Below are 27,106 nucleotides of genomic sequence, written 5' to 3'. Positions count from 1 at the left end.
CAGAAGGGGGAGGAAACACCGAGCAAACTACAGCTTCAAAGGATCAGGGTGCTGAAGGGGAGCAGAGGCAAACTGTGAGTGAGCTGACAACACTGCTGTCGTGAATAAAGATATACGCCCACCTCACTGTGAACTCTCCAGAAAGGAGAAGTGATAGGATGGAAGCAGTGAACCAGTAAACCTGTGGAGCTCCCCTCTCTGAACCCTCCGCTGGCCGGCCGCAGCAGAAGGGCCGGGAAACGAACGTGGGGAACTACTCGTCCCCCTTCATTAGGACACCGAGAGGGTCAGCGTTCGGCTCTGCCTACCAAACCCTTCCTCGTTCCATCGGACGGCCGCAACAGCAGCGGCAACTGGGGAGAGATGTGATCACCCTCTCCCGGGAACGACGCCAAAGGAGCGGGTCACGCTTCCCGGAGCGGGGAGGAAATTCCTGAGGCTCTCCTCACCCGTCCTCCGCGGGCTGCGGGAGGCACCGCCCCGCACGGCAAAGCAGGGAGCCCAGCCCGCTCCGAGCGGGGCGGCCGCGGCAACCCGTCTCCCCCAGCTCCCGAGGCAGCTGCCGGGCTGCAGGTGAGTCAGACCGGTCGCTCCGTGCTCCGGTGTCCCGTCTCTCTCCCCGCGCCTTCGCTGAGGGGAGCTCCCGTCTCCTCTTGGGTCCGCCCTCCCGCCGCGTTCACTTCATCCCTCGGCACTCTCGCCGTCCCCTCAGGCTGAGGCCGCAGCCCGGGCGGAGCGAGCCCCGCGCTGCCCCGCTCTGTGAAGCGCTACAGTTCGGAGCGTGGCTTTCACCTCTGCGTTCGCCTTTCGCGCCTGAGCTAGCTCCCGCAGGGTTACCCCGCATCCCGACATTGCACCCTCAGGTTGAAGATCGCGGTGCGGCTGCGGGACGCCTCTCCTTGCCACCTGCTCCCGGCTTGCTCGCTTCTCTGAGCGCTTCACGTCTTTTAGACATCGTTTCTTTTTTTTAAATTATTGTTATTATTTTCTTGTTTTTATTCACCATTTAATTACCATTTTTATTCTTGTTTTTATCTTGTGTTTTATTTATTTATTTATTTATTTATTTATTTATTTATTTGTTGTTTCGATTCCAACCCCCGCGGGACCAAAAAAAGCAGAGTGTTTTCCCGTTTTGGGAAAGCTCCTTAGAAAGTCAATATCAAAGAGCTCTCTCTCTCTCTCTCTCTACACAGAGACGAACAAACGAATGGCAAACAGGGAGATAAAGCTGTCTCGAAATCAAGTGATTGTGTGTGGATCAGAACTTCGTTCTAGAAAGTCTTTTCTTCCACATGCAGCTTTTAAGAATTGCTTTTATTCCTTTAGGCAACAAGGATTTATTAGCAGCTTTCATTGTCTTGCACGCAGCTGTAGTTCCTGTAAATTAGTGAAGTAGATGGGAATGATCTTTAATATCGCTTGGGAGAGGAGAGGATGAGCACAAGGACTAAAAGCAGTGCCCATCTGCTTTTCACTTCAATCAATCACCTCTTCTCTATTTTTTTTTTAATTCAGAATTGTTGCAAATCATGTTTTGTATGAAAAGTGTGGCATTAATGCTGAAAAGAGCTGTTTAATTTGCATGATGCTTTGGCAGCTGCTTTTTTACCAAAACTTGATAAGTGTTGGATGCTTTGATGCTTCCTCCTGTAAGGCCAAGTAAGTTACCACAGTTGGGTGACAGCTCCACACCACTCATTTGCAAGGGGAGATGTAATATTGGGAACTGCAGGAGTTGGAAGAGCAGCAATACAATTCAGTCCAGGTTTTTTGTAGAAATCATTGGCTTAGGTTATTCTACCTCAATTTGGCGCATACCTAATTATTAGACGATGTGTAGTATCGCCTGGTAAGAAACTGAACTGTGGTTCCTGTCCTCCATGTGTTCTTCTCTGAAGTAGAAGGAATAAGAATATATGATGTAAACTGTCCATAAATCCACAGGATTGCTATTATTGCATTTACCTCACTAAGAATCTAATTCTACATCTGATTTAGGAAAATTTGTCTGACTGATAACATCTGCATTTTGGTGTCGCTATGTAATACTGTCCTTCAGATGAATAAAATTTTCTGGATGATAAAAAAACGTTCCTTTTCCCAACCATTAATACTGGCTTTGGACCATCTGAGGATGTGGACTACAGCTGGCAGCTGTTTTAAGTAAGCAAAGGTTGCTGACAAAAAACTGTATGAAGGATGATTTGCAATATGCAACTTGAGAAATACTGATAAAAAGCAGATAAATTCTGTCATGAACTAATGCTAAATATTCATAGTGATGCTGCAGCAGTATGTGCACCATATAGACCCAGCTCCAAGCCACTGACTCCTGAATACTGTGAACCTCACACTGAAAGAAGTTTCAATTGAATTTTTATGCCTTTAAGAGAGTTCTGACAAAATGTTTATCTTGGGCATACTTATCAGATGAATAACAGGAATTTCTTTTTCCTCTGTTACGTGGTATCACAAAAGCATTGGCCAGAAGAGGACTTATAATGATCATCTACATCTTGTTCTGAAGAAGCAGCAGTTCACTTGGATGTATTTATTTAGATTGTTTGAAAATTACCTGCAGAAAGAGAATTTATCTTTTCCCAAGGTAACATGTTTCACTTTTGATATGTGTCTCTTGGAAGTGCCACACATTCTATGGACCACAGTCTCTCCTTACTGTATTAAAGCAAAACTTTAAAAAAAAAAAGACAAAACACACTAACAGCAATATTATGTGTGTATTTGGGGGAATGGGCTGTATTCCAGCTTACCTTTTGGCCTGCATATATTAATTAAATTGAGTGATTTATTGCTAAATGTATTTTGTAATTCAGATGTATTTGTTCATCTGTGCTTTTGTTTCTCCCCTCATCCAGACATCTGCTTCACCTGGTGGTTCCTAGATGAAAGCATTCATTGTTTTCACATAGCCCTCACTTTAAGAGTTTGGAGGCAAAAAATGTCTGGACTGTTAGGCTTAAGGAGAGACACTGACTTTGATGAGTTGATGTCAGGTGGACATTTAGAATGGTACTTGATATTTGAGCCAGTGCTGTTTAGTATCTTTACCAAAATTCTGAACAAGGGAATGAAGTACATCTTTAAATAGTGTGCAGAATACACCAAATTGATGGAAGCAATTCATAGTGAAGCAGACAGGGATGCAATTCCCTGGAACCTCAACAACTTGGAGGAAATTAGCTGTCAGATCTTGGGAAGTTTAGAAAAGATAAAGTCTTGTTGGATGAAATAGGAGGGAGCAGTGCAGCTGGGGAGCTGAGATGTCATGCTGCCAGTTAACAGTGTATTTTGTGGCAAGGATGGCTAACTACCTTTGTGGCTATCTTAGCAAGACCATATCCAGAACGTTGAAGAGTAACTGTTTCCTTTTATTTGGCACTTGTAAGATCGCATCTACATTACCGTGTCCAGCTTTGAGCTCCCAGTGCTGAATCCAAATTAAGGACACCAGGAGGGCTTGGAGTTTGGAGCGCTTTCAGAAAGAGTATCTGAAGTAACTACATGTTTAGCCTTAAGCAGATAAAGCTAGAGGCAGCTCTAACTATAATCTTACCTAACTAATGGGTAGTTATTGAGAAGACAAAGCTAAGCATTTTGGAAAATGGAGGGGGGAAACTGATGAAAATAGTAGCAAGGATAATTGAACTTGAATATACACAGAGGGTTGTTAAGAATTTGGAAGAAGATGTCCAGGGAAGTTGTGGCATTTCTGTCTTCAAAGTTCTTCAGAACTCAGTTGGACAAATGGCTCTGTGATTCTAGAGAAAAACTATTGCAATTTTTTTTATTACAGAAGTATTCAATTGCATTTCTCTGTCTGTATTCAAAGTAATTTACATTTACATTTACATTTACATACATAAACATTACATTTATTTAACTATATTTGAAATCTTTTGTCAATTTCAAACTTCTTCCCATGATAACTAGTTGAACAGCTACACTTAGTCACAGTTTACTGCACAGTATTAAATGAGACTACTAACATATTGTGAAAGTATTTTAACTTTCAAAAATAGATTTATGTTCTGATGGTCATTTATTATAATATGCTGCTTGTTAGCAGTGTGCAGTAGTTGTATCGCGCAGCAGAAAAAATGAGATGATAGAACATATCATTGTAGAACTGATAGTATAAATGTCTGGAGAGAGGTAGTTACATTAGACAGAGATTTCAATACAGTAGCTGAGAGTACCTTTGTAGAGCAGAAAAGGTTTTGGATTTGTTTTCCAGATAAGTAGTTTAAGTAAATAGTCTAATATGTCATGACTGCCCCTATGCTTTCCCATTAGTTTTAATGTGTAAATGGTACATGACAAATAGGTCACAGAATTGTAGGGGTTGGAAGGGACCTCTGGGAAAGGGTGTGCAAGATTTGGCTTTGTACTCATTTCCTATAATACAAAATAAGAACAATGTACTCAAGTTTTCAGAATTTGTAGCCTAATCTACTTTGGAAAAACTTTCTACTTACTTTCCTTCCACTTGCCATTTCACTACATAGCAAAGAGCCCTTTATTGTGTTTATTTCAGACAAGATATGTTAAATGAGTTGACTTTAAAATGCCTAAGTTAGAATATCCATGAAGATGTTGATTCCACTTAGTTCTTAGAACAGACTGTTAGTTGAAATATGAATTAGATCTACGTTCTCAAAACTGTGTTAATTCTTTATTAATGTTAATTATAGCATTGTTCAAATTCTTCTGAGAATATTGCTAAGTGGGCAAGTATGACTGCAGGATCTTATGAGTTAGGCAAGACAACATACACCTTGTATGTCTGGAGGACTCCAGGTGAAGCATTTGTGATCATGGGAAGAAAGCTGGGGCACATTGCATCAAAGGTGCTTGTGAGTGCAGGGCCCCAGTCTGCTGCATTAGCTTCAATCCTTTTGACCTTTAGAAGCTGTCAAAAAAAAAAAAAAAAAAAAGTTTGAGGTCTTTTACCTTGAACTATCAGAGAAATTATTATCTTCCTAAAACTACTGGGAATTCAAGGCAGTGTCACTGAACTTAATTTCTCCAACTCTGAGTTAATAAATTGGAGGTTTTCTGCCAGGAAGAAATTCTGGAGTGAACTCCCAATAATGTTCTGCCCTTAGCTTTTAGGGGGAAAGAAAGTCACCCTGATTATCTGTCCTGTTAGCCAGTTCTTATTGCTGTTATGGAGGTTAACTCTCTTTAATTCTATGCAGCTCCAGGAATGTGCAGGGTAGAAACTAGAGTTAAAAATAACTGTATCCTATAGTACTGTTCCTGTTGTTTGGAGTCCTGTACCTTCTGTGCCTGAGTTCTTTTAACTGTGCCAGTGCTGGATGTTTACCTCTTCCTTCTGCATGGGGAATGTTCAGGTGAGAACCATTTGTTATGAGGTCTGAGTTGGTCAGTCCCTCAGGACAGCACTGAACTGTGTAAGTCAGAGTTTCATCCCTCCACAGTGGGAGTGTGAAAGGTGTAAGCAGACTACTAGGTAAAACTTGATGTTATTTGAGATGACAGTTCTAGGAATGGAAGTTGCTAAGAATTTGATGCAGGTATTTCAACTCGCCTAACTTTATCTCTCTTTGTAGTGTCCTCTGTGAAACCATATTTGCTCAGGTCTGTGGGATTCATAAATCAAGCTGTAGATGGAACAAAATCCAAAATGCCTTTTGCATCTTCGTCACTTCTTTTTACTTTGTTAGGATGGATATCTTTTTACTTGTTCAGGTGAAAGCCAAAAATGCATCAGACGGAACTTTAGTTTTAATATTCCTTAAGACATCTGTTGGAAAAATTGTAAAGACCTTATATGTTTTACTTCTTTAGATTGAACCGAACTTGTTATGCATGACATATCTCCCCTTATACTGTAAAAAAGATCCTAAGAAAAGAGGATTTTTTTTTCTTGTCCATTCTTCCTGATTCTCCTAAACTACCTGAGTTGTTGTGTGGTTGGCTTTTCATTAATTAATTTATTCTTAAGTAAATTAATAACTGTTATCCTAAAAGAAACACACAAATGGAAATGTTGTATTTCTCAATAGACTGTGCGCAGGAAAAGGGAGATGAATGATGAATCACTTCATGTTCCTGGCATTGCTGCTCCACTTGAGGACTGCATACTCACAGCAAGGTAAATATCTTTTTTGTTTGGAAGCTACAACCACTGGAGCTTTGGACTTACTCATTTGTAACTCTCCTGTGATTAAGCAATGTTGCGTGCTGATTCAGATTTTGCTATTTCACAAAGAGATGAAACAATATTTAAACTTACCTTTTGTAACCTCATCATGCAAAGTTGCCTTTGAATCAATCATTTGCAGTGCTATGAGGTCATACTGTATTTGTAATCTGCTCCCTGTTTTCTTGTCTTGATCTATGTACTTGGTCATCTTCAAATAATTTACTTCTCTGAAACTTTCATGGTTTTCTTTGTTTTTAGTTTATTTTGTTTCATCTGTGAAAAAGTTAGGACTTACTTATGATGACTGTTTTCTGGTTGTGCCTTCAAATCCTGGGACCAGATTTTTATTTTCTTACATTTCACGAATGCACCTCATACAGAGAAAAAAAGTGTTTAGTATATTCTGAGGGTAGTAGTTAAATATAAGAAAATTTTCCAGAAGGCTGTCTATTTTAGAATAAGGGAATTCCTTGCATTCTTGCTGCTGCATTAGCATCAGGCATGATGCTATTAAAAGAAAAATGAACAATTTTGATTGGCGTATCAGTGACCACCATTAAGAGGCAGAACATGACAAAAGTAGTCTTCATTATAGAAGTTTCACTGCATTAACTATGATGAAGGATGAAGAAAGTTTTTAATATTATTATTACTATTTTTTATTTCGTATGAATGTGCATGATACTATACAGAAGAGGTAATGTATATATTTCAGACATTTTTCCTCCGTTCTCTCTTCATCCTTGAAATTCACATTTGCATGTTTCTTTCACTCAGGGTACTCGTTTCTTGATCTTGAAATTTTATTAGCAATATCCTTTGAGTGGAAAACTTTCACAATGCAGGCAAGTCCGAACAATTACTGTGTCACAGTAATCTAGTCACTTGTTTTCACACGCAGTTGTTCAGGAGTAACAGTCTCTGCTGTTAATCATAAAGCTGTTCACATAGTCTGAGTTACCTTTCAAGTAGAACAAGTCTTAAGATGCACTTATTATTTAAATTTCCTAGGAGGAGTAGGTTATAACTGTAAATGCTACAAATATTTCTACATGAGTAAATTATACAACAGAAGTCTTTAATTCCCATATTGTGACTCAGTTGTCTTTGAGATCTTGACCTCTAGAAGTAATCTTGGATATGTTGCTTCTGCACTTTGCCCTTACAAGTGATACAAGTCTTCTTATACCAGGCTCTGAGTAAAATAAAGTTCTGTGAGGTCGCAAATGACTTATCACCTTTCTAGAAGAAGATAGAAAAGAGGGATTTGTACAGATGAAGAAAAAACAGTTTTTGTCATAGTAGTTAAGTACTGAGAAACAGGATGAGATTTTTAGCTTGGATGAGAAGAGGCAGAGAAAAAAAGAAAATTCCATTGAACTTTACATTGAGAAGTTGAGGTAAAAAGACCGTGGACTGTATTTCTAGATAGTTGGAATCCCTGTATGTTTGCATTTGAAAATAATAATACCTTTATGAAGAGTAATGAAAATGAGATACTATATTAGCCCTGTGCTGGTCAGTCAAATCCTATTTTGCTTAAGAAACTAACTTTCTCTGTATTAATGTGCAAACAGCATGCATACTCACTGGGAGTAAAATCAAGTCCTGAAGTCATGGAGCATGTTGTCATGTTGAGTCATGACATGGTCATGGCTTAATGATAAATTGATGTTGCAGAAAAACATTTGCTAACAATGTATACAGTTCTGCAGCCACCTCGAACACTTTCTTGGGGAGCTTTTCAGTTTCCGTGTTGCTCCTTGTTCCATTTGTAGAACTAAGAAATAGTTTCTGATTTGTGTCTGATAAATCTCACAAAACAGATGAAGGCTTAGCACAATTTTGCAACTTTTTGGCTTCTGGTAAGATAAGAAATGAGTCATTTTCTTACTCTTTCTCTTTTCACTGTAGAGAGAGAGGGGATCCAGGGTTGCAATGTTTTCTGTGTAGATGATGCTTGATCTGTCTGTGAGGTTTAAGTTTACTCTGTGAAAGGAGAGATATTTTCCCTAGGAGGTTATCTGAAAGGACACAGGAAAGGGTAAAATAAAGAGGAGTCATTCTCTGAATGTTTGCTCACCTACAATCCTGTCTTTACGTTCGTCCATGTTTATGCAAACTGTCTGGAAGGCCCAAATGCTCTTAGATTTACTACTTTATACAGAGCTTAATTGTCTTCCCTAGCTGATTCAGTACTGCAGACCTAAAACACAGATTCAGAGATTCAGATCAGTCACCTATTTTTGTACACAAAATGAATCCTCTTGGGGCTTTGCCCTGTGGCTCTTTAGTTAGCAGGGTGGTGAACATACAGGTAAGGTTGATGAAAAAATGAGCAATTAAGATTAAATACAGGAAGGGCAACATTACTGCCAGTTCCTTTGCATAAGAGGGATTTTAATAACCATTATCTTGTTTTGGTGTTGAACATATGGAGAATGTGAGGATGCAAAATGGATCATCATACCTTCTCTGATGAACATTAGATGCTCTGCTTCCACAGTTAATTGTATCATTCTTTGCATTGCTTTGATTCTTCTGGCTCCCTGCCTGGTCAGTCATTGACAATGAATCTAACAGTATTTATTTTTTCTTCTAAGACCTAGAATTGCTATTCCCTCATCGTTTAGGGAAGTGAAACTTTTTTTCCCAGGCCCTCAGCTTTGTTTACTCAATTCCAGACATTAGCAAATTGTCACAGTAGTACGAAACTGATGGCCATTAGTTTGTTACTATTTTCCAATCAAAAGCAACCTTTGAGCAGCAAATCAGTGATTAAAGAACCATGCTGCAACTGTTACAAAAGTAGAAAAAATGTTTCTTCACGTAAAATATTTTTGCAGTTAGCTTGCAGAAGCACAGTCCAATGTTGCTGTAATGTAAGCATCAGAAGCTTAAAAAGAAAGAAGATACATGTGCATGTATCTTTGTGTACTTCCTTGAAGATTTTTTGTAGTACCACATCCTGCTTCTGAAACCAAGAGGTTGGACAATACAACTTAGTTTTCTCTGTCATGTTTCATTTCTTCCAAGAAATGGGTTTGTTTGTTGCTTTTGAATGTTTAGAAAGAATATATCTAAGAACAATCACTCATAAGGTGATCTGTAGTTTTCAGCTAATAAGTGCTCCTAGAAGAAAAAAATCTGCTGCTTAAGGAAATTTTCCTTTCCTCACAAATAAAAGGAGTTTAATCTGACTTCTAAAATGTAGTTTATTCTGTGAGTTAAAGCCAAACCTACAAAGTCCATTTGCCTTAACTACTCAATCTTCATTAGGTCAAAGAATGAAATTTAGTCTAGATTTTCTGAATTAATTAATTTTCTGGGTATTGAAATTTCCTGAGATTCAGACCCTGTTAATATACTGCATTGTCCCTCTTCACTAGGCTATAAGGAGAAGGATAAATGTACGGATAAAGTAGCTGATAAATTGTGAGTATAATGAAATTAAATAGCATACCCAAGATAACGGTGAGGGGGATACTGAGGGCTATTGAGTAGTTTCAGGAACCTTGTTCTAGCTTTCCAATGTATCTTCGATTTTTATATAAACAGGATGGGCCTTGATCTTTATTTTTTTGTTTGTTTGTTAGTTTGTTTGTATTTCCTTCTGGACTATCTGTTGTGGAACTTGTCTTCTAATCTCTGCTTGAACAATGCGTTAAACATAATTGATAGGCACAAAAGGACACACTCTGACAAATTTGGAGAAGGGTGCACAGTGAAGATGTGTTTTGGGAAAGTTCTTAGCAGTGGTCTAATTTGATTTTTTCATAATTATGTTAATGGGATTAGAATGTTTCCTTTACAGTCTTATGGGTTTGGGTTTTTTTGCAGAACTTCTTTGTTATGTTCACTGCTGGGCAGTGGGAGAGTAATTGTTAGAGATGGGAGCAGAATTTGGTATGTCTTATGACTTCTTTGAAAAGAATGGTTGATGTTGGAAGAATGGTTGCAGCTCTGGAGGTCATCTGCTGCAACCTCTGCTTAAGCTAGGACACCCAGAGCAGGATGCCCAGTATCGTGTCCAGAAGGCTTTTGAAGTTCTCTCAGGAGGAGATGTTCTCTAGGCAATCTGTGCCAGTGCTCCGTTATCCACACAGTACTGTAGTGCTTCCTGGTGTTCACACTGCTCCAGTTTGCGCCCATTGCTCTTTCTTTATTCCACTGCCTTGACTAATAGTTCCCAGAAAAAGCTGGTGTGGAAATATTTGGTCTCTCATAGCATTCTCTTCGAAGGACTAAAACATACTTAAACATTAATATTTTTGTAATTTTTGTGCTTCTAGAATCCTTTGTGTTCCCAGTAACATATCTTAATGTTCACAAGGATTTGGCTCTTCAGCGTCTGCTTGTGGAATGGGATGTTGGCAAGTCAGCACATGATGCTGAGCTGGTAATGTCTTTTGAAATACAAGTCCGTCGAGCAGATGAAGCTATTGTGTGGACAGTAAGTACATTTAAAAACAATGACAAAAGCTGTAGTAAGTACCTGCAATGTGAAAGGAGATTGTCTTGCTGTATAAGTTTATGATTTACAACAAAGTATTTCTAAAACTGTAATAAAAGTGCCTTCATAGTTCAGTAGGTGCCAGACTTGATCTAAGGTTGTGCCCACATTTTGTGAAAATGAAATGATGATTCAATTGAAGAGGTAATTTCCACCTGTGAAGAATATATATTGCCTTATATATCTTTATTGAGTGACTGTGGTGGGCAAGGTTAAGAGATTTGATTCTAAAGCCTTCTGTTTCCTTTCCAAGAAGCAAGTCTTGCAAGCAGTCTCTGAGAAAAATGCCATTTCAGTTTGGAAGGCTTTTTGCTAATGCAATAGCTGGCCGTAACTGGGGACAAATTGTGCATGAGCTGTGGGTTGCTGCAACCCTTTTCATCTTATGAACCAAACAGGATAGCCTCAGTGTGACTGTGGTGTATTAAGCCCAATACTTGGCCCTGTTAGCAATTACAAAATATCCAGCTCTTCCATTTTGAGAAGAAGGTAGTGGAGACTCCTTTGCCAATCCCTCTTGTACTAATTTTCCTTAGCACGTGAAACAGACAGATTTTCTGAAGAGGCTCAGATATTATCACCCAAATTATTACTGTTTAGGTCTGCTTCTGAGTTTTTCTGGGTCCTTGATGTTTGTGTGAGAACTTCTGTCTTCCAAGAAATTTTCCTTTGCTTTGGATCCGATAAAATCTTTTGGGAATTAAACACATGTCTTTGGGATATGATAGCTTTTTATGAGTCATCTGCTGATTGAACTGTGGAAGGATATTAAATACACATGTTAATTCTTAGTAAAACTGGGTAACTATTCCAACTAATTTAAAGACACTATTTATGATAAAGAATGTATATATAATACAAGGGAACAATCACCTCCCTCTCCCTGCTGACCCCCCTTTTAATGCAGCCCATGGTATAGTTGGCCTTCTGGGTTGCCAGCATACACTGCTGGCTCATGTCCAGCTTCTTGTCCATCAGGAAGAAGATTTTGATAACTTTGATACATGAGGTAGAATCTCACGAGTAGATCTAACTTTTGAGTCAGAAACTGGGGCTTTATTACTCCAAATTATTGTGGTTATTTCTGGGGGGGCAGGGTAGGGAACACTGAGGGTGTGGAGTTTGGACTGTTCTTCCAACAAATTATTAACTTACTGGAAGAAAGAAAGAATTTTTGAATCCAAGGACTGAGTTTGTAATATTACTCATAATAAGGATGATGTGGAAAATAAACAAAATATTTTGGTTGTCACTGTCACACAGAATGTATTTGCTTCTGATTCTTTTCTGAAGACTTTTCTAATAAAGAAACTCTACTTTGGTATAAGCAGACTCACACGCATAGTCCATGTAGCTTTCAAAGCAGTGTCTGCAATACTCAGTGCTATAACATAGATTTTAAAATGTTTGTGAAGTTCTTCTCCAAGAGGTGATATTGTGAAATTGCAGGTGTTGCAGAGAGAGAGCAGTAATAGAGAGCAGTTCTCTAACTATCAGGGTGAGCCGGGGCTCTGAATCAGGTCATTGGAGTAACACAGATCTGTATGTAGAGAGTGTGGTGTGATTGCTCTAAGAAGAACTAAAATACGTCTGTTCCAAAATGTATTTATAATTAAAAGCACTAATACTGTCTTTGAGACATTTTTTCATACATAAGGGCTAGTCCAAAAGTAATGTCTCCTGTTTTATGATGTTGGCCCATGTCAGGGGAGGTCGTATGGCAGTAGAGGATCAACCTTCAAACCAATATCCCACTACATTTTGTAGCTATGTGTTTATGCAGCAAATGGCAGCAGAGGGGCAGTCTGACAGAATGGCCCCTGACGTGGAAGTGCATATGAAGAAAAGATATGTAATTGAATTCCTCCATGCAGAAAAAATAACACTCCTTGACATTCAATGATGCATGTAGAATGTTTATGGAGACTAAACGGAAGACATCAGCACCATGAGGTTGTCAGTGGTGCTTTTTAGCAGTGGCAACAGTGACATGAAAGATGAGCCACATTCTGAGCAGTCATGCACAGCAGTCACACCACAAAATGAAGGTTATATTGGTCAGCATGTCCATATGGATCAAGGGGTTACAGCCAGGGAACTGTATGGGGAACTTAATCTCAGCTTCAATGTGCTGGGAACGATGGTGGCAACTTTGGAATATCACAGAATTTGTGCCAGATTGGCCCCACAAATTCCTATGAAGGAACAGAAAGAACACCATGTGTAAGTTTGTCAGGACTTACTGAATCAATACAGTGCTGAAGGCAACAGTTTCCTGAACCTCATCATTACTGGTGACAAGAGCTTGTGTCACCAATAGGAGCCAAAACTAAAATGGCAGACCATGGAGTGGCAACATGGGAGTTCCTCGATGAAGAAAAAGTACAAGATGCAGCAATTCAGCAAGTAAAGTGATGTGCACTGTCATTTGGGATAGGAAAGGGGTGATCCATCTGGATTTCCTAGAGCTTGAACAAACCATCACCTCTGGCAGCAGTGTTGTTATGCTGCCTGAGCTGAAGGCTTGAACTTCCAGTCAGGCCAGAGGAGACAACCTTTCTCTTGCAACATGATTGGGCAACATGATCGGGCCCTGTGCCATTTTGAAGACCATGGAGCACAGTGCTAATCTTGTCTGGACTGTCCTACTACAGCCACAGTACAGATTTGACTGCTCAGGATGATGAAAAATAGACTGCAAGGGCAACATTTTACTGTCAAAGACACTGTCATAGCAACTGTGAAATGGTGTGTCACCTCCACTAGTGCAGATTTTTATGAGTGCAGCATGAACAATCTTGTTCATATAGCTAATGTTGATGACTACGTTGAAAAATATGTTTTGTAGATGAGATTTTGCTTTATCAAATAGTGCTACTATTCTCTTGATATCAGTTTAGTTTCCATAGAAATAAATAGTGGGTGTTTCTTTCAGAGTGATTGATTTACGTATGTGACTGGATAGTGCCCTGCTTAGTTTGACTTGCAATGCTCTATATTAGTATAGGCCATTCAGCTTCCAGGTGATCCTTAGTATGTATGTGGTATGAGAAACTTACACAGTAACTTCTCTCAGAGCACAGTAGAACATTTTATATTTGTTGATGTGGGCCTGCGTTGATCCATTTAAATATAATAACATCTGACAAGTTACAGAGCATTTTGCTCTGGTTTTGAACTTCATTTTACACACTAGGTCATCCTTTAGTTGCTATGGAACTCTGAATACTTCTGTATGTATTATTTCATGTGCAGGAGAATTATGCAGCGTATGCACTATAGTCAAAACTTTGGAAAAATTTGTGGGTGTTTTCCTACTGTCACTGCTGTATTGACCTCTGATGCTGTTCATCAGAACTATAACAAGACAATAAATGCATAATTCCCTGCTGGCAAGTGCAGCTGTTTACTGTAATTCAGAGCCAAAGTCGCTTAACGCAGAGCGCTGGAGAAGGTACATAGCAGGCAGCAATGTGTGTGCAGACTGATATATTAGCAGGCACAAACAACTTACTAAAAGTCCCTGAGGATTAACCTGTTTCTTGTGGATTATGGCTTGAGTCATAACTCTGTTGTTAAAAACAAGCAGCCTTGCTGTTGTCTCTGCCCCTCCACCATTGCTAGTGCAGATTTGTAACCCAATAGTTACTGTGAGTAGCAGGTAGGATTTCAGGGACTTGTTTTTCAGAAGTAGTTAAACCTGATGTTTTCTTGGTTATACTTCCAAAGTGTCTACGTATTGGTATGTTTTCAGTAATTTACCTCACCAGACTTTCTTTACAGGAGTTTCTTAATGTCACACTCGACAAATCAGGAAAGCGTCTTCGTTGGATGTGGGATTCAGACTTACCTTTGGAGTGTATGTCACATTCAGTGAGAATCAGGAGCAAAGCTGAAGCATCAAAAAACTGGAGTCAGTGGAGTCTGTGGGAGACTATCCAGGGTGAGCAGAACAAGCCTTTGCAGTATGGGCTTTTTTTTTCCTGTACAAAGCTAGGTTTTTATTTTCTGGTGACTTTAATGGTAAAGTCCAACCACATCAAATTAAGAATCCATTCAACCTCTTTTCATTGTTGAGCACTAACCAACTCTTCTTTTGCTGACAATAATGGCAGTGTTATAGCCCTTCTAATTTGCAGACTACCTTTGTAAGTTAGTAGATGAAAAGCTGTAGGAATTTTCATGGTTGTACATTAAAACAGTGCAGTATGTTGAGTAGTATGGAAGCTTGGATTTGAGTAGAAGTTGGACTCCTTTCTTGATGCAAAGTCTTGTACTAGTCAGAGAGCTTTAATTATAGAGCAGCCTTTCATTAGGTCAGACACAGCCCTGGGGTTGTGGTTACTTCACGCATCAACATTTGTTTTGTCTTGGGATCACAGCTTTAATTAGTCTTAGGATGTGAAGAGGGAGGAATAAGTCAGCTCTGTATGTCACTTGGAAGTGGACTAGTAATATAAACAAATGATATCAGAAAAAAAAAACAGGTTTTATTTTTGGATTAGAACACGTCTTATTAAAGCAATTTGATTTCCAGAGAATTTGATTTAAACCAAATGTATAGCTATCTTAGAAAAAGGTGATTTTTTAATTTTTTTGAATACTATTGTCGCTTGGATTAACAAGGGTTTTTAGCTATGAAGTCCCTGGTTGTGAATAAGTACACTTAGACTGTGTCATATAAGTTGCCCATCTCCCTCACTTTGTATAATAAAAGATGCAAGAGTTTCCATTCTTTCTCACTAACCACAGTTTTTGATGAGTCATAAAGACTTGACATAAGCTGATCCTGCATTACAGATGTTATTTAGAGCTTCCTGAGTTTTAATTAGAGAGAAATTTTTATCCCCAACCTATGCAAAAGCCTGTAAGATAGCTTACATCCCACTGATTTTTGCACCCATCAGGGAATCAAACATTGAAAGCCATAGATATTTCATATCCCCTTACCAAACTGATTCATTTGCTGTAGGCTTATCTTAGTTCACCCTGTAAAAGGTTCAGAGCATGTCTTTTTTTCATTCCTCTTCTCAAAATAAAAATAAATAAACAAATAAATAAAATAAACCACAAAAAACCCAGGCATTTGGGCTGTAAACATCAGCCTGTTCACAAGTCCAGGAGGCAGAATTCATCTGTAAAGGCAGTTCTGGAATGCACACTGCTCGTTTTCCACCATGTGAAAGGCAGCAAGATGGATTTAGGCCTCTTAAGTTGTTTGTTGTATTACATCACATAGATGGTTTGATCAGAATGTATGTATGATTACATATCTAATTTATCTCTGATAAAGAAGAATATGAAATAAAAGACCACAAATGCTAATTTAATAGCAATTTTTCATGTAAATGCTCAGTTACATAGCACTACTACCATAATTTTGAAATGGTTTATTATGCATTAATTTACAGGTCTGGATACTACAAATCTCAGTGAGCCAAAAATCTTCCCAGATGAAAAAATCATAGAGGAAGGTTTTGACATCAGTCTTTGTTGCATTGGAAGGAAAGGTCAAATCATAAAGGATTTTTTTTTAAATTCACCTATTCCTTATTTCAATCGTACGAACAGTCAAGTTGGACTTCTCATTGCAAAAAATGTGACATATAAAGGAGTGCCTCATGTCCTCTGTAGAGAATCTTGCAGTGAAGACAATTGCTTTGCGCATGCAGTTTTCTTTGTGGGTAGTAAGTGAAGACTTTCTTACAGTTATGATTCACTGTTCCTATTAAGTCAAGAATGGCTTGGGGAAAGAAAAAAATCTAGCTGTAAGCTGGCATTGTCCTCTTATGTCTGGCCAAATTCAGATTATCCTCTGACTTAGGATCTGTATGCATGCATGTAGAAAACATTACTGAATAGGAAGTTTTGTTTTAAACATGTTTAGTTTCATCCCATTAGTAATATGAATATAGCTACCCATTTTGAGTCAAGCTTCATTTTCTTTTCTTGTGGTAAAATCTCAGCCCAAGGATGGTATTAAGTTTTGCAGGTAAAATAACAACAAGAATAGTGCAGCTTAAATTAATTAATATATTAGTGTAACAAAAAATAATAATCTAAAGAGGTGTTTGGATTACAATTTATATATGGTGCAGTCCTGGTATCTCTGCAGAGTGATAACTGAATAAGTATAATTGAAATGATAACACCTGTAGTAAGCCAGGCTTTCTTTGTACACATCCACTGTTTCTGGTCTGCTAATATATTGAGTTTATTGATATTTTTTTGTGTTAACTGCTGTGCTGTTGGCTTTTCATGGTTCTTCCCTCTGACAAGGACCGCCTGATACACCTCATGATTTTTCCTGCCAAACTCGTAACATGAGAGAAATAACATGTACTTGGGACCAAGGACGAGACACCTACCTTTATGGAAGTCATTCTTCAAAACACAACTTGTCTGAACAGTAAGTTTCCTCATCGTTGCAGTAACTCTAGCCTGTGATGAACAAAACAGTTAGGTTATTTCTGACAGTCAAAATCTGGGAAAATGTTTTTATCCTTGTTGCAGTTAGCTGCTTAACTCTTTCTGACTTACTTACTGGCTTATTTAAGGTATGACTTACAACAGAGTTGCTGTTTCATTAGCTTCTGCTTGATAAAGCCTTCTATAACAGTTATTTGGTATTAATTTGTTTGGATATCTTTAAGTAGATATTAAGATACTCAAAAGCAGGATATGTATATCTTGCAAATAAAATCTAATTCTTTTGGGTAATGCACACAGCGGATAAGTAGGATTTAATGAACTAGTGGGTTGAGTATCAGTGTGTTCATAATCTATGTTGACAGTGAAGTCTACCAAAACTTGTGATTCCCAGCTAGGCACCAGTTAGCCTGGTAAGATTTGTTAGTTCTTTTTCTTTATGATGTTTGTAACTTTCAGTTTCCTTCTTGAATTCTCAAGCTATCTTAACAATCCTACATCTGTCTATAATTTTAGTTTCTCTTTTTTTTTTTTAAAGTTTATTTATTTACTTACTTATTTATTTTCCATTCTATTTTTAATCTCTCTGCAGAGTTTCTCACAACTTTTTCTTAGCAGTCTGGGTCAAGGTTTGTGGCAAATCAGGCTGTGGCTTCTTGCTACAGAGGCATCTAAACTCACAGGAGAGGAAGGGAGGTGAGGGCAGGGACTACAGAAGAAAAGGGATTGAAGAGAATTCATAAAACAACAAATTTACTTCAAAAAGATCCCAGAAGTCAGTAATTGTAGCACCTTCAGGGTCTCTGCATCGTTCACTTCCATTCAGATGTAATGATGATTGAAGAAGGTTAAGTTATCAGATGCACTGAAACCACTGTTTCATTTGAAAATATAACTGTAGACATGTGAATGCTTAATCATTGGTAAACTTTGTCCCTTGTTTAGAAAGCTGCAAACACATAAGGAAATAACTAAAAGCAATGTAGCTTCATATTATACTCACAGAATCACAGAACTGTAGGGGTTGGAAGGGACCTCCAGAGATCATGCAGTCCAACGCCCTGCCAAAGCAGCTCCCTAGCCCAGGTTGCACAGGTAGGCATCCAGGCGGGTCTGGAACGTCTCCAGAGAAGGAGACTCCACCACCTCTCTGTGCAGCTGTGCCACTGCTCCGTCACTGTGCTGTGAAGAAGTTCCCACGCACATTTGTGCTGAACTTCCTATGCCTGTTGGCTTCTTCAAATAAAACTTCTTTCTATCATAAGAATAGTATATTCGTGCTAGTTTGGGCTAGAGAAGAGAAGTGGGTGGCTTTTCAAAGTCTCATGCAGCCTTGTATTCTGTGATGCTGTATTTTAGTTTGCACACTGATGGTTTCAACATTTATCTTGATCCTATATAAAAAAAATCTCTTTTTTTTTTTTCCTCCTCTATAATAGGTTTTCCAAAAGTTCTGTTCCATGCACAGTAAATTGTTCTGAAAGGTGCTCCTGTTCTTGGGATATAGGGAAGCAGAGGATCTATAACATCACATTGGCTGTTGAAAACCCACTGGGAAGGAGAACTGCCGTGGAAGTTTTTGATGTAGCTCACAGAAGTAAGACCTTTTCTATTACTTTGTTGAAGGTTTTTAGTGGAAGACCTTGCTCTCCTCCTCATCTTAATACTTGGATACCAGTTTATAGTAGAAGTCACTGTTTTCGTCTTCTTAGGTTTTATTAGTTCTCTGTTTATAGTTAACTTGCCTTCTCTTCAGTTTCAGCATTGGAAAGTTCTGTAAATGCTAGTGGCTGTGGTTCTGTGTCCTATATTCTTTTGTGTCCATATCCCTTAAGTTGCTAACTATTTCTACTTCAAAACACCTCTGTATTTACTGCACTTCCAGTAGTCTTTCCAGTTCTCTTCATTCATCTTTGTATCCTTTAACCCCATCACATCCTCCTCAGTGTTGCCATTTGGAGAAGCTGGAAGCATCCTGTGATTTGTCTGCTTCTGAAGTGGACCAGGAGTTTGCTGATGTAATTGTTGCATTCTGACAGTGCTTCCTTTCTGAGGGGCTCTCATTTCATGTTTATGAGACACATTATTTTCATAGGACTTATAGGAACACATGTTAAAGGTCCTTCCCTGTGAAGTTTGTTTCAGAGAAGCATTATTTGATTTTTTGAGGGTAGAAGAAATGGAAGAAAACAGGAAGAAAGAAAAAAATGGGAGGTTGTAATGTGACAATACATTCAAGTTTTTACTACAGTTTTCTTCAAGATGGTTACACAGACCACAGGCATTACATTTTAATTCTGAAATTAACTTGTCTTAACTTCTGTCTATATCTCCTAGAGCAGCAGAAAACAATTATACTGTACTCAATACTGCTTTCACTTCTCAACTTAAATACCTAAAAATACATTTTTATACATTTTATGTTTTACAAGAGCTAACTCAGATTCTCTGTTCATTTGTAGTTTATCCCCTACCACCTTTCCAGCTGTGGGAAGAATATACAGATGCAGAAATCGAGTTACATTGGGAACAAACTGAAAAAGAAATAGAACTATTTTGTCAAGCTGAAGTGTGGCAATCTGATGGGAAAGCGAAACTGGTATGAAATCTGAATTTATTCTAATGCAAAAATAATTCTAGCAAATTAGATTTGCTAGAATTAAATTCACTCTAAGTCTTGTGAGTGTGCTGATTTGTAAGTTTTTATCAGGCTCCATGCTTATTGTGTGGTCCATGTGGCTGGCCATTGCTAGCATTAATACGTACTTCCAACACTGCTGTACTGCTGACAGAAGTGTATGGTGTGATTGGTCTGTATACACGGCTCTGTCGTCTGCTGAATGGTGTCTGAGATCTGCTGAAGTAGAGAAAGTACTTACAAGCCTTATAAGTTGTGTTATTATAGCTACTGCTAATCTTTTTATATTTGCCACGCTTTTATAACTCACATCTTACAAGCAAATGGCAGAGGAGTGTGTTGAAGATCATAGCTTTTTGTTTTTAGTCCAGGAGGCTCCTGTACACTATTGGTTATGCTTACTGGTAGTGTGCATGATTTCTAGTGAGGAAATCTGAGGACAATTTTTCTTTCCATAGTCTTCAGCCTCCTTGAAATTGTTTCAGTAGAGTCCTCATTTTCCACCCCTTTCACTGACAGTGAAGATGACTGACACTTTCCATATTTAGTGTGGTTTCTTTGTAGCCCTTTCCTTATGAGGGCAGCTTATGAGAGCAGCTTCCTTTCTGCATATTAAAAGGCATTATGGAGATCAGAAGCAACCTATGTTATGACTTAACTATTGCCCATGAGCTGTTAGATTAAGTCACTGCTGTGGTTTGTCACCGCAGGAGCATACTCACTCTGTGACTGTTAGAAGAACTCACTTTTCCTTTTAAGATGGTGTATGGAAAAAAAGATATGGAAATTGGAAGAAAAGGCAGCTGTATATGATGTGCATATGTCTACAATAGAATATTGCTTAAATGAGCCGAGTAAGTGACCTGGGTAGGGTGAGGATAAGGTCTCAGTAAATTCCATCTGCCTTTATGTTGTCATTTGGCTTACTGCAAGTGACTCCTACTCAGATGGTTGCACTGAACCAGCTTGCACAACTCTTTCTGGATCTCCTGGTCTTTGGAACTCATGGCTATCTTTTTTTCCTTTTTTTTTTTTTTTTTTTAACTATTGTTCAATTTTTGTCTTTTCCAAAGCAGGCTTTACTGGTCACTACATAACGTAGAGGCAAAAACATATTTTCAAACAGAAGCCTGTTGTTGCTCATGTAGCAAAATTAAGCTCTGACTGTTCTGTTTTTCTGTTCTGCAGTACAACAGTTCAAGCACACAACTATATCGTAACAGCATCACTCTTGGTGGACTGCAGCCCTACACCAGTTACACAGCCAGAGTACGCTGTGGTGCAGCTAAGCATTTCTGGAGATGGAGCGAATGGAGCAAAGCCCACCCTTTCAGAACAAAGGAAATAGGTGTGTCTGGTCTATAGAGAAACAATTATTGAATCATGTTCTTCATCTGATACCTCTCTTGCTACTTTTACCTACTTTGCAGGCAGCAAAAAATCCAGGTGACCAGGAGTATGGATAGTGTAACAGTGTTGTCAAGGGCTAGAAGAACAATGGAGAGGTGGGAACAAATATGTGGGAACTGAATGCAAAGAAAGGATTTTTAGAGAGATGATCCAGACAAGCATTCAGAAGAAAAGGCTGAATTCACCAGAAGTTAAAGGATAGTGGTTTGGCATGGCATAGGAGTGACCGGGAAAGAGAAGTCTGGAGGGTTGAATCTCTTCAAATGAGAATAAATAAAGCATCTCTGTTTTGCTTTATTTCCTCCAGCTCCATCGGGGAAACTGGATATCTGGAGAGAAATTACACCAGTTCTTTGGGGGCGGAATGTGACCTTGTTCTGGAAGGTGAGACATTTGTACAGAAATGGAAGTACAACTACTCGTAAATGGGTTTGAAACTTCTCTCATTAAACTTAACAAGCCTGTGTGCACTTAATGGCAAGAGCCTAAGACTAAGATTACATATCATATACGTTTTTCAGGATATTTCTAGCATCTTGTCATTTCAGCCATGCATGCTTCTATTTTACCAAGCATTATAACAAGGTGAATCCTATTACTAGTATTTCTGCACTTCCATTTCAAACTGTATGTTTATGCTTGTGTGCAAATAAGTATTTATATTGTTACCAAAATAATGTATGCAAGTTATTATTTAAAGTTCCAGTTGTTTTTCTCATGTTTTTCTTCAGGAAAATTTGCTAAGTAATTAATGTTAACCCATGTATTTTTTTGTATTTTTTTTCCTAGCAAGAAACAGGTTTTCAAGCAAATGGAGAAATTATTTCATACGAAGTAACCTGGGAAAAAGTAGTAGACAGATCTAAGCCCAAACAAATTTCCCTTTCATCAGATTGTAACAGTACAAGGATTTCCATTGATAATCATCCCCATAAAATCAGTATCAAGGCAAGGAACAATGTTGGTTATTCACATCCTTCAGTGATGATCATCCCTGGAGCTACAGGTAACAGGAGGAGTATTTCCAACAAAATCTAGATCTTCATTACCAGACATTTGTATCCACTTATACTAAGTGAATATGTCCTTATTGATGAAGGAAAGGAGCAGTGCTGGCACCTCTTTAAGGCTGCCTTTCTGAGAGCACCATAGCTCTCCATCCACTTGTGCATGAAGTCAAGCAGAGGAGGCAGGAGACCAGCATGGCTGAGTGGGCACCTCCTGTTCAAGCTGAAAGATAAAAAGGAACTCACAGGCAGTGAAAGCAGAGATGTGTAGCCTGGGAAGAGAACAGGGTTGCCGTCCAGATGTGTAGAGACCAGATCAGGAAAGTCAAAGCACAGAGGAAACCTGGCAGGGGAAGTGAAAACCAAGGGATTCTATACGTCAGAAAATAAGAGGAGTATAACACCTCTGATAAATGAGAAGAGAGAAGTGCCTTTAACAGGCTTAGGTATGCAGTGAGTTCTTTGCATTTCTCTTCACTGGCAGTCTCTTATATGCAGGAGAAAGGAGAAAAAAATCTCTCCCACTGTAAGAGCAGAGCAAGTTAGAGATGGTCTCATGAGGCTGACATGACTCAGGAGCGTGTGCTTGCAGCCCACAGGGTTAATTTTATCCAGGGCTACATCAAAAAGTGCCAGCAGGGTGAGGAAGGTGATCACACTCCACTACTCTACCCTTCCAATGCCCCACCTGCAATACTGTGCCCATACCTGGGGACCTCAGCACAAGAAAGTCATGGAGATGTTGGAGAAGGTCCAGAAGAGGGCTGCCTATATGATCATAGTGCTGAAGTACCTTTCTTACAAAGAAAGGCTGAGGGAGCTGGGCTTGTTCAGCCTGGGGAAGAGAAGGCTCCAGAGGGGCTTACTGCAGCCTTCCACAACTTGCAGGGAGCACATGAACAGGAAGGAGGCTGACTTTTTACATGGTTTTAAACTAAAAGAAGGGAGGTCTAAGTTAGATGTTAGAATGAAATTCTTTACTCAGAGGATGGTGAGGCACTGGCACAGGGTGCCCAGAGGAGCTGTGGGTGCCCCATCTCTGGAGGTGTTCAAGATCAGGATGGATGGGGACCTCTGCAGCCAGATCTGCTGGGGGCCAAGGGGCTGAATAACTCCTGCCCCTGGCTAGCCCTTAAGGTCCCTTCAAATCCAAGCCATTTTGTGGATCTATGATTCTATGATTTATCATCTTGGGGGGATAAATTAACCTGCCCTGATAACTGAAATCATGGCTATCTGGAAATTATTGCTGAGAGAAAGTTTGTTTTCCACAGAGAGTCTCCACAAAGTGCAGTTAGCCTTAAAGTAGGCATCAAACCTGCAGTATGTGCTGTGACAGTCCAACCTTCTTTGGGTGAAACTTGTGCCTGTGATTAGCCTCTTGTGACTTCCTGTCCTTGACTCCAGGTTTTCGCTGTTGAATTCCTTTTCTGGATTTATGGTAATAACTTTGTGAGCAGTCAGCTTTCAGTATATGCAAAGATCAGCTCTCAGCATGTGAGAGGGCTCATATGTCTGATCAAGAAGGAGTGTAACTCTTTATTAGTGTTTGAAAAGCTTAGCATTGAGGCTATATTGACCTTTGTTTATTCAGCAGGATAATAATAGAAACTCTACCATTTTTATTTTTTTTCATTCCTAGACACTGAAAAGAAGCTCAGTAGTTCAGAGCTTAAAGAAGAACACGTTAATGGTACAGGTGATGGCATTTTCATTTCCTGGAAGCCCAGAGATAAATCTGACAGCTACATTATTGATTGGTGTAACTTCCCAATGCTGCAGCCTTGTGATCTGCAATGGAAGAGATTTGGACCCAACGCTTCCAGTGCTCTGATCAAATCAGGTGAAAGCAGAATATATATTTTATTCTGATGTCTGAATTCTTTTATGCTATGGACATTAAATAAATTTAGAAACCACGTCCTGTGGAATATCGAGGTCTGTGCAGTGCATGTGCAATTCTGTAAAAGCATATGGCATAATGTTTTGCCCAGCAGCTAAAATAGACACCATAAATATGTTAGCACCACTCTCTTTCCACCACTGTGGAAATCAGAGCAGTATTTTAGCAAAACATCTTCAGAATATCTTGAACTAACGTCTTGAAGGAGGTCCTCCTTCAAGACGTTATGATGAAGATGTTCAAAATCTGTTTATGTAGGGAAATGCAAAATGGAGCTCTGCCTTGTCTGTGGCACAGGTTGGAGGTTTATACAGACACTATAGCACCTACTGCACAGCCAGATGCTTAGTGCTCTCAGTGTACCCCAAAGAACGTGTCTCACCAATTGTGCATATTTTATCCTGGTAGTGACCAAATCCTTTCTGGCTATGTGGAAGTCACTATGACATACTACTGCAGCTAAAGGAATATAGCTTTCCCAGGCTCTTTCAACTGAGAGTTCACCTTTTGAAATGCAGTGATCAAAGTTTGAACGCATCTTAGCATTCAATAAATAAACCACACCTCAATCACTGAAAGGAAAAGCAAAACAAAAACAAAAAAAAAATGCAAAAAGCAACCCACACATAGCAATACAAAAAAAAACCAAAAACAAAAACCTAAAAGCCACACCATAGGAACCTACCTCCTGACCTGTTTTTGTAATCAGTTCTACTATTTTCTAGCTGCTTTTGTTCCTGGGGTGAGATACAATTTCCACATCTATGTATCTGCTGCTAATAGAGCCTCCTTACTGGAGAAGAAGACTGGTTATCTCAAGGAGCTACGTAAGTTGGAAATGTATTTCAGGTTTGTCTATTTGCTGAATTCATCTGTCACAAACAGAGGAATTCCTCAGCCCTGCTTCTATAACTAGATTAAAATGTACTTGCTGTGTTGTTTTGGTATAATCAGTGAAGCGTAGCATTTACAAATTGTAAAACAATCTATATTCTCTGTGTAGAGGATATGAGGATAGTGCTGTGACCAGATCAAGTCCATGCTAAGCAGACTAAACTATGATTAGCAGTCCATATGTGCTTTGTGTCATGTAGATTCACACAGTGAAGGTATCAGATTATTGGAGTGCTTTCAGACTTTAAATCAAATTGAGATATAAATATGCACGGGAAGCTAGAACTTTTCCAAGTGAGGAGAGAAACATGACTGAAAGATAATGTCATGTTCAACATGAATTTCCTTTCTTCCAGCTCCTCGATTTGACCCTGATGTGAAAAAAGTTGAACTGGGTTATCATGAAGTAACAGTGTATTGGGATCCTTACCCCACAGATGAGATGCACCCAGGTTTCTTAAGAGGCTACCATGTTTATGTGTCACCTGTACAAGAGGACTGCAATTTGAAAGGATCCAAAAAACATGTTCTTGCAGGTAACAGAGCCCCAGGGTTGTGGAATTTCTATCACTAATATAGGTGAGAGAGAGGCCTTGTGACTAATACTGCAGGCTCTTGGAAAGGTCACATTAGGCCAGCAAATTGACCCATTAGGTGTAACATAGATTTTAGCACTTGCTGCTTTTGGTTCCTTCGTAATATTTGAGGTGTTATCAGGCAGAATTAGGGTTCTGGCATTGTATGGAATTATAGCTCCTTGTTCTTTATCTGTAGCTCCCTTCAGCACTAGTGTGAGCTACAGACAGGATTCTTTCAGTACTGTAGGAGGAGTCGTTCCTGCTTCTTGCAGTCTGAGTTCTGGATGATTTTCCAAAACATATGTTTGTGATCTACTTGGATGAGAGTCATAGGAAGTATGGTAGTTTTACTAGGTATTTCAGAAACAGATGGAGTAGCATTTATGTCGTTCAAAGTTGGAATACTGTGGAAATTCCCCATTTGAATTCCTTTATAATGGAAGTATTTGTGGCTTTACTCTCCAGTGGAGTTCCTCAGGCAGCAGAACTGAGCTGTGGGGTGGCACAAAGCCATGTTTATTTCTCATTTTAATCAGTTGTAATCAAAACTGATCCAGATGATTGGTACATTAAAATTTCCATGTGTTTCCAACTCATTCAAGGCTTTTTTTTTTTTTTTTCCTTATCTCTTCTTCCAGGTGGGTCCTGTTTTCCCTCAGATCCCTCCTTAGGCTAGTACCAGGATGAAAAACATAGGCTGAACTGAAAGAAAATGATGTGAAAGTTCCAGTGAGGTCTAAACCAAGCATTGAAGAACCACAATTCTGCAAGTAATCCCAGTTAGACTTAGAATGGTTAAATAATAATAATAAAAAAAAACTACTTTCCAGTTGCATGAAGTAGCAGATAGGAGGTGTGACTGGGAGCAAGAGAAACAAGCTAACCCATCTCTCCCTGGGGCTTGGGTGTTGCACAATAGAGATGGATTCTTTTTTTTTCTTTTTTTTATTTTTCTTTCTTTTTTTTCTTTTTTTTTTTTTTGAGAGCAAGAGATTTCTTGCTTTCAATTAACTTGAAATAACTTGATCTAAGCTTAAAAGCTATAGAAATCTGAAGAAAATGGCAAAAGACCAAATCAAACTCAAGTAAGGAAATGAAAATACAGGGATGTATGTCTTGATGGTGAGATGTTAGGCCTCCTGCAAGACAGACTATGCTGGGAGAGTCCAGCTAGAAGGAATGTGAGCCCAGCCCGGTGGCAATGAGTCAGGATGCATCATCTTTCTCAGAAGAAAGTGTGCAGATTACAAAGAAGGCGTACTGTAAACTTCTGTTATTTCAGTGGTTTAGTTACATTGCTTTGTAACATCTGTCTCATTCCAGGTGGTTCAGTGCTGTGTAAGTTCACAATTGAAAACCCGGAAGAAAAGTCATACACTGTGAAACACTTGATGTCAAACACAAAGTACAAGCTAGCTGTTAAAGCATATACAGGTGGAGGAGAAACTCCCATTGTTAACTTCAGATACATAGATACTCCAACTGACTGTGAGTACTGGCAGTGAAAAGTGTTTATTTATCCTCACAGAAGGATGGGAGGA

General features: G+C 39.0%; 1 protein-coding gene across 1 annotated transcript in view; it reads left to right on the top strand.

Moving 5' to 3' along the window:
- Positions 1-481: 481 nt before the first annotated feature.
- The window catches only part of OSMR (oncostatin M receptor), a 29,566-nt gene continuing 2,941 nt past the window's right edge, over positions 482-27,106 (top strand). The window contains exons 1-16 of the mRNA XM_065739932.1: positions 482-573; positions 2,482-2,608; positions 6,054-6,142; positions 10,486-10,646; positions 14,490-14,649; positions 16,118-16,393; positions 16,986-17,115; positions 18,575-18,732; positions 19,598-19,734; positions 20,962-21,121; positions 21,491-21,567; positions 21,973-22,189; positions 23,833-24,033; positions 24,819-24,920; positions 25,344-25,523; positions 26,889-27,053. Coding sequence (XP_065596004.1) covers positions 6,079-6,142; positions 10,486-10,646; positions 14,490-14,649; positions 16,118-16,393; positions 16,986-17,115; positions 18,575-18,732; positions 19,598-19,734; positions 20,962-21,121; positions 21,491-21,567; positions 21,973-22,189; positions 23,833-24,033; positions 24,819-24,920; positions 25,344-25,523; positions 26,889-27,053 — 2,188 coding nt within the window. The 5' untranslated portion in view covers positions 482-573; positions 2,482-2,608; positions 6,054-6,078. The remainder of the gene's footprint in view (positions 574-2,481; positions 2,609-6,053; positions 6,143-10,485; positions 10,647-14,489; positions 14,650-16,117; positions 16,394-16,985; positions 17,116-18,574; positions 18,733-19,597; positions 19,735-20,961; positions 21,122-21,490; positions 21,568-21,972; positions 22,190-23,832; positions 24,034-24,818; positions 24,921-25,343; positions 25,524-26,888; positions 27,054-27,106) is intronic.

Source organism: Cyrtonyx montezumae, unplaced genomic scaffold (assembly GCF_038088225.1).
Source record: "Cyrtonyx montezumae isolate F1298 unplaced genomic scaffold, pur_monq_1.0 scaffold_25, whole genome shotgun sequence".
Taxonomy (NCBI): Eukaryota; Metazoa; Chordata; class Aves; order Galliformes; family Odontophoridae; genus Cyrtonyx; species Cyrtonyx montezumae.
This window is presented reverse-complemented; position numbering and strand designations above follow the sequence as displayed.